The 8,302-nt window shown below is 40.5% G+C and overlaps 1 protein-coding gene across 2 annotated transcripts in view; it reads left to right on the top strand.

Annotated features, from left to right (window-relative positions):
• Positions 1-738: 738 nt before the first annotated feature.
• The window catches only part of FBLN1 (fibulin 1), a 79,740-nt gene continuing 72,176 nt past the window's right edge, over positions 739-8,302 (top strand). Inside the window, exon 1 of one of the 2 annotated variants that reach the window (XM_015626916.3) lies at positions 739-1,423. In XM_015626916.3, the coding sequence (XP_015482402.1) occupies positions 1,348-1,423 (76 nt within the window). In that variant the 5' untranslated portion in view covers positions 739-1,347. The remainder of the gene's footprint in view (positions 1,424-8,302) is intronic. The other variant, XM_015626915.3, reaches the window with a different exon arrangement.

Raw genomic sequence — 8,302 nt, 5'->3', positions numbered from 1 at the left:
CAAGAGCTCTTGGGGAGACATTATAAATACCTGGAATAGAAATTCACTGAGGGCTACTAAGTACACAGACCACATTTCACTGAGGAAATGCTCCAAACTCAAAGGAACTGAAGGCTGGGAGAGTAGTTGGGAAAATTATCATGTGTGTTTTTCTTATTCATGCTCTTCCACTACTTTATGATTATGGCTCAAGACAGGCTTTTGAGATAGTTGGGCTCTTGGCCTTATGGCTGTATTTATGTTCTTGTGTTAGAAAAGTACAAATAACTTGGTTCAGAAGAAAACACAAATTCAACCCTTGCTGCCTTAAATACTTTTTTCATTTGGACACTTTGAGGAGAGATACTCAAAAGTTGCATTATTGAGTAATGCAAAAAGAGGAATAGCCCTATCAGAGTCCATGGGGCACAACCTTCAAGTAAACACACAATGACTTCCAACTCTTTGTTTGTGTAAAATCGAGGGCAAAGTATACTGGGGTGTTGAACTCTCCGTGTGTTTCCATCCCCATTTGCCTGCAAATATTATCCCTCTCATTATCTTAAAGATCTCAGCAACAGCATTGCCAACTGGGTCCTTTGACCACTATCAGTGTTTGTGTTCCTGTTTAAATAAGATAAGGAGGTTAAAAAAAAAAAAAAAAAAAGAAAGAAAAAAAGAAAAAAGAAGGGAGGAGAGAGAGAGCAGAGCTGCCTCATTTAGTTTGAAATTCTCATCCTGATTTCTTAAGAGGAGGGGGAGGGAAGAAGGGATTTTCATTTTCCCGGCTGAATTTCATTGAAAGATTCTAGAATCTCTCCCCTTTTTAAAATCTTATTTTATTGACAAAAGCCGTATTGGGATGAAATCCACGGAAAGACCTAGCAGGGGGGTTGAATATCTCCCCTGTAGAGGTTAAACCTCTACTAGGTGGTTTCTTTTGTTTTGTTTTGCTTTGCCTTGCCTTTCTGGTTTTCTTGGAAGCCAGAGAAGTCGCTGCACTTCTCCTTCACAGAATCAGTCACGCCGGCCCGAGGTTCACGCTGAGGATCTGCAGTTTTCCGAGCTCAAGGGAGTCACTTTTAGAGCGTGTGGGGGCGGCGGGGTATCATAAGCAACAGGGTTCGTGCCTCCGAGCTGCCGTGACGGCTCTGTTCTGCCGAGCACTTGCAGGCTGTATAATTAAGCGGGCAGGCGCTGAATTAAATCTTTGTAAAGCCCACCGAGTGGGGGGTTCCTGCGAGCTCTTTTCCAACCGGTCTCAGGCGGCTGGGATAGCAGCAGCGGCAGCGGCAGCAAGCGAAGAGGGGGAGCCCAGCGGACGCCGCAGGAGAGCCGAGACCCGCTCGGAGCGAGCGCTCCCCGCCGATGGACACCCCCGGCGGGGCCCGGCCGCTGCGGCTGCTCCTGCTCCTGGCGCTGCTGCCTCGGCTCCGGGGACAAGGTAAGTGCGGGAGCGCTGCCAGCGCCCCGAGCAGCCGGGCTCCGTCCCGCTGCCGGCTCCGGGGCCGCGGGGCTCCCCTTGGGGCCCCCTTCTTCCCCGTGTCCCTGGACCTTCCGGGCAGGCTTTTAAAGCGCCGCTGCCACGTCCAAGTGAGCGGGAAGGTGCGGTGAGCACCGGCCCCGCCGCTGCCCCCGGACAGGCTCGGTGCAGGCTGTGCCGGGACGGGCTGCGCCCCGCGGAAAGGGTGACCGGGTTCTCCCGGCGCACACCCCAGCCGGGATCCAGCGCAGGATCCTGTGGGTGTCACAGGAATAGCACGGTGCCCCTCGTCCCCAGCCCGAGGCGGTGGCACCGCGAGGTGATGGGTCCGAGCCCGGCGGAGCGCAGAGGTGTCAGCTCTGATCTGCCGGAGACACGACGGAAAACACGGGAAACTGCGCCAGCAGTTAATTGGAATTCCAGAGGAGCGGGAGGAATAGCGAAGCAAAGGATGCGGGTTTTTTGGAGACGAAATGTGGAGCATTTATGAATGATACCATGTGATGTGGTTGCTTTTGAAAGCAGGGATCTGGACCCGGGCCATGACTCCTTTTCCGTGTTGCACACTTTTCCCCATCTTTTAGTACCGTCTGAAGAGAGGATGTGAACATGATTTAATTCATTGTAGAGATCTCATGCAAATCTTAATTTGTAGGAGATGACAAAGAAAGTATTTGTCCTATGGTGATAATGAATTTATCACAGCTAACAGGTAAGTGACTTTTCCATTAGAGTAACCCCAAGGGGTCCATTGAGGTTTCATTACACTCTGGGCAAGGACTTGGAAACATTCTTTGGCCTAGGCAGACGAAAGCCAGTGAAGTAAATAATTTGTTACTGTCACAGTGTTTTGAGTCTTGGTTTTTCTTAAAGCAAAGCACTTATCACAGATATCTGTCAAAACACTTGCTTTTCATAAGGAGATTGTAACACTCCTTTAAAAGAGGGACAGAATAAGAAGGTCAGAAGAACAGCATTCAACTCCAGAAACAAAATAGCTCTTACTTTGCCTTAGACAACAAAGTACATCAGCAAAACTGTGATGTGTCACAGTGTGAAGACATAGTAATTTTAAGCATTCAACATTATTGTTGAACATGAAAAATTTTGCTTTGTAACCTCCATACATTTAACCTTAGTTACTAGAAAATTTGTTAAAAAACTGGGAAGTCATTAGATCTGTAAATTCAGGTTTTTTTAAGTTTTTTTAATACAAAAATTGGCAAATTTTTTTTATTCCCAAATTAGAATCCATACTCTAATTTGACTGAGAATTTCTATTTCTTAAAACTTAAGTACACTGGATAAAAGTAGATTTAAATGTCTGAAAGAAGGCGAGGATCCCTGTTTAGGAGATCAGCATTTAAAGAGTTGGCTTCTCTTGGGTGAAATAATTATTGAATATTGAATAGTAATCTGTGTTTTGGAGATAAATGGAATAATTACATGGTGAGGTCATGTTGTTCAAGCCTTTGGTGCGGAGTCTGTGATCCCCTGCAGGTCGGGAATAAGGGGCCTTGGAGCAAAGAGGAGCTCTTAAGTACAATTGCAAGTTGTTACTAGGACAGCGTATTTATGACAGTTTTCTTCTAAACTTGTTACCATCAGTTTTCTTAATTGCTTTTCCTTACTAATGAACCATTAGTAAACCTACCATCAGTAGCTCTTAAAAGTCTTCATTCTGAAGGAACTGAAGGGACAGCCTTCAGGGGAACTGCCCAGTGCACATGAATATAGGTATGTATATCATTCTTTGCAAAAGGATCTTAAAATCTTAAAATATTTCATGATGCAACTTTTTTTACTGTAAACATTGCATGATTTAACACATATCAACTACCATAAACTGAAGAAGATGAATTACATCATCATGGCCAGATTAATAGTTCATCCTGTAGCTCTCTCTTTGGCACATCTTGGTACTGCAGGCACAGTTTTAACTCACTAAACATCTGGAAACATGTCTATTCAGGGGAAGCTTACTGTTGTAATAAAAAAAAATGTTCCACTGACTTTGTGGAATGAGTTTTATTTTAAGATTATGATTTTTACATGTGCTTTTATAACAGTACATTTATAAGAAGTATATGGGTGGAGGTAGAACACATGAAAGACTAAATCTGTGCTTTCTTGTGTGCTATTATAAATAAAATCTGCCCCAAAAAATCACATACTACTACTTCTGAAACATGACTGCGACCTCTAAAGTAGCTTTTAGTTGAGTTTTGTTTTAAGAGGCCATTTTCAGATTTTATTGCAATCAGGAGAAGAGCAAGATGTTAAAGCTCTTTGTTTTTCATCTGTATAATTGAAAGCAGACGTGCTAGTGAAATCCAAGAGAAACCCCCATAAACCAGCTTATCAAGTTACTGCCAGTATATTTATATTGTTCTCTTAGGTTTCAGGCATTATCGGAGTGTTGGTCAATGCATTTTCAAAAGTTATTTATTTGTCATCCTACTTTAGCCCATTCTGCAAGTTTCATATCAACTTTACATGTGCTTTCAATAAATAGTTGTGTTAAGACCAGCTTGTTCTACAATACTTCTATTACTATTTTTTGAAATGAAAGATGGGCTCTAGCCCTCTGGGACTTCACTGAAATAGTTAACTGGGACCATGAAAGATTTTGAGTTTGGTTTTTAGAGTTACACATACTTCTAAAGAAGTAGGTGCTAAAATGAATTCAGTAAGCAAAGATCTGGGTTTACTTGATGAAGTAAAATATCTGTACAGAATAAAAGATGAAACAGAGAAGGTCAAGAAAGAGGGAGCTGAAATCCAAATAAAACAACTTCAGGGCACAGGCAAGAATTTTAATGGTAACATAGAGTGGGTTAGTAGGAAAGATACAAATGAACAAAAGCTTTTGTGAAAATGTAGCAGGAAGTGATGGTTGACAGTTACAGGAAGCAAAGAAAATTAGTAAAGTTAAGAAATAACAAAGTAAGCAGGTAGTTTTAGCCAAAATAGGCAGAAGCTTTTGTAAGAATTTTGAAATGTTAGACACTCATGTTTTTGTGTAGGTTCAATGGAAGGAGTTAGGCCAGGGGTGAGATTTTAATAGTTAAGTCGTCACACATTTAAATTGGGATGCTGGATAGAATTGCTCCAAGATAAGATGTAGATGTGTAAGCAAAAGGTTGAGAAGATTGCAGGGTAAGAAAGAATAGAAAATTGTCTGCAAAGAAATCCATGCAAGAGTTGTCAGGAGCAAGAGAGAAAACATAGGAAGAAGCCACAACAATCAAAAAGCCCAAAAAGGAGAGAAAACATCAGTACAGATCAGTGAGAAGTTCTAGAAAAATTATGGCTGGAATTACCAGCCATAATGTTTTGTGAATAAAAATTAGCTTAGAAATGCTCAGAATTGTGTCTAGAAAGTGGAGAAGGAGTAGACAAGGACCTACTAAGATGATATACTGGGTGATTTAGAGTGAAAGAGTGTACAGTGAGCAGAAAATTGTGACAGTCACTTGCATATTTATCAGACTTGGCAAGGCTACTTGTCCTCTGCTAAGACACAGAACAGTCCAGTAGAAGTTGTGTTGAATGTCTTCTCTGATCAACAGGATGCAGCACGTCTTAAATATCTCCCGTGCTTGTACTCTCCTCAATATACCAACAAAACTTTGGCTAAAGCAGTTCATTCTGTTTCTTCTGTTCACATTTTAAAGCAAGCAACATTTCTATTTTCCCCCAGCACTAAGGAGTACTTTGTCTCTGATTTGTACCTATTATAACCTACCTCAGACTTTAAAGCTTTTAGAAGTTGCCTTTTGGATTTGAAGTATGTGCTGCTGTATCTTAAGGATAAAATAAATTTCAAGATTCTCAGGGATTTTCATTCATACTCTTTTCAGTTAATCAAATTATTCCTACATTTTCATTCAAAAAAAGCTGTCGTAGTTTTGGGTACTGAGTAGACAGGTATGGGAAGTACATTGTTTTCTGGGTTATGGTTGCACCATAAATGAGCAATGCTGCACAAGGGTGCAGTATATTCCCCAATAAATGGTTTGTTTTTGAGTCTAGTCAAAATCTGGACTGAGACTTCAATCTTAGTAATAAAGAAAGCAATACCAGAAAAGATCTTTTTTTATCAGTGCTGAAGTGTACAGATGTAGGAATACTTTGTATGATATATTCCAGCTTTTTGGGGTGTTTCCAAGGATTTATGAAGCTTTGGAGGGATATAATGTGCAAATGCTACTTGCAGTACATCCATTGGAAATACTACCACTTCCATCTTTGCTCTTGTCACTAACTAAATTTCAGGTACTGAGTACTTTTACTATAAATGCTTAGTCAGGGAACCTGGGAGAGCTAGATACTGGTTTGTGGCTCAGTATAGATAATTTCAAAATGAGGAAAATCTCATATAAGAGTTTTAGTAATGTTTTCTCTAAAATGAAATCTTCCCTAAAGCATTGCTATATAACTATAAGCAAAAAATGGATCTGTATTTTCTTCCTGCTTGGTAAGGTCTGTGGCTCCTTCCATACTTGAACCTTGACCCATTGTGCTATAAATTTTATCCCATCTGCTTAGTGTTTCCTGACTATTCTTTAAATGTGGCAGTACTAGAATATCAGAAGCTTTCATCATTGTCTTTTTTTTTTTTTTTTATATTCAGCAATAAACATGCTGCCTACAGAGTAGATACATTTTACTTTAGCAGTATATAAAGGCATTGTTATTATTGTTAATTTTCTAGTCAGATGAAAATACAGAAATCCCAGTGTGAAAATGCTTTTCCTGCAATCATTTTACAGGAATAGCAATAGAAATAGAAATCACAGAAATGATTGAGCATGTATGTTTGATATACATCTGACACATTCTGCTCTGTCACATTATAATATCTTTCTTATTTAAGTAGCTTTATTTGGGATATATACATGTACTTGGACTCAATCCAAAGCTCTTTAAGGTCTACCTAAAGACTGTCATTTACTGCAGCAGATTTTGGGTCATGGCCTTTATACAAATAGCAATAGGTTAATTTTAATACCCCAAATAAAACATTCTAATCACACAGTTTTCCATTATTTGAAATGAGAAATCAAGACAAGAGTAAAATTTGCTCTTAAATGAGAAAGCCTTCTGTGCCACTTTTCCTATCGACATCCTGTGAAGTTATTTCATTATCTGCATGGTTTTCTCACAGGGGGAAGAGTGAAGGGCAAAGTTTAGCACATGTTTGTCAGCCAGAGCAGTTGCAGTTCTCCCAGTTATGAGGTTTTATTTCCTATGTTCTTCCATGTCACCTTGGTGAGTCTGGGTTCTTTAGTCCATCTCTGTCCATCAGAGCTGTGAATGCACCATCTTTTTTCATGTTCTTGTGAGTATGTAAAGTCTGGGACAGAGACTACGTGTGCTGTAAGCTGTTTACACAATGCTCATTCAGTGGACTCCAAGTTTCTCTCAATACTTTCATAGATTCCAGAAGTTTTCAGGAAAGTCTTTGTTCTAGTCTTCATGTCTTTTGATCTCCAGCCTCCTCATGGAAGCTCAAAAAATAACCTGTCCAGAAAGATGAAAAAATTTGTGTTAATTTGTTCCCAGAAAAGGCATCCTCAGGGAGCAGGAGTCTTCAGGCACAAAGAAGGTTTGGTGTATAAGAGGTACTAAGAAAAGAATGAATTGAAATGTGCTTTTGGAGTGAACAGTGAGGTAATATATTATCAAAAAATTTATCTTGTTGCTGAATGCATGAGATCTTGGAGCACAATAGCACATTTCCTAGACAAGTTTGGGAATCAGCCTCACTTGATATTGATTTTAAACAATTACTAGAACTCTGCCCACAGCTGACTGAATTTTATCAGTATGTGTCAGTATGTGTCCCTGAAAGTAGTAAGACAAGATAACCTCCTGAGCCTTCTACATCCTTATATTTTCTGACATTTTGACACAGATATGGATATATATGTAAGATGCCTTATTCCTGCAATAGACGGAGTTGTCTTTTCTAATTTTTAGTAGCCAGTTGCCTACTTTTAGAAAGATTTTTATTAGACCTGAGGCATAATAAAAACCTTTCAGTAAAGCATGTGCATTCTCCACTAAGGACATAATGGATGTTGTAGCATAGCATTGCCTCCATGAAGCCTGTCCTCCTCACCAGCTATTGCCATGGAAGGTCTTAAGAACTTGTTTTATAAACTGTACACAGATATGTCATAAAATGAGGTTTGGCTGTATCTGAAAAATCCCTCTAGTTGTGTGATGGCCATTGTTGGTGTTACCAGAGTCACATTCCCTATAAATGAGTGTTCTCCTGACCTAAAACAATTTCCAGTAAAATGTTGGCTGTTTCAAACCAACCACAAAACACACTAACATACCAGGCATTTCCTTTAGGGTGCTGCTGCTTTAGTTACTGTGCTAACTGGGTTTCTTCAGTGATTTCAGCTGTCCTGAAATAATCACTCTCAGCTGGGAATCCATCTGAAAGTAAAGGTTCAAACTTTAAACATGTTTAGAGAGGATGTTGTAGTTTTTAGCTGCATGTGAATTCTGAGTGATTGTCTATCAGCCAGTAAAGGGAGGGAGGGAACTCAGTAACTGCAGGTGAAGAGAAAGCAGAGGTGCTCAATGCCTTTTTTGACTCAGTCTTGAGTGGGGAGACAGCTTGTCCTCAGGACAGATGTCCTCCTGGGTTGGGAGATGGTGTCAGGGAGCAGAATGGTCCCCCTGTTATCCAGGAGGAGGCAGTCAGAGAACTGCTGAGCTGCCTGGATGTTTATAAATCTATGGGCCCAGATGGGATCCATCCCAGGGTCATCAGGGAACTGGCAGATGAGCTTGCAAAGCCACTCTCCATCATTTACCAGC

Source organism: Parus major, chromosome 1A, assembly GCF_001522545.3.
Source record: "Parus major isolate Abel chromosome 1A, Parus_major1.1, whole genome shotgun sequence".
Classification (NCBI taxonomy): domain Eukaryota; kingdom Metazoa; phylum Chordata; class Aves; order Passeriformes; family Paridae; genus Parus; species Parus major.
This window is presented reverse-complemented; position numbering and strand designations above follow the sequence as displayed.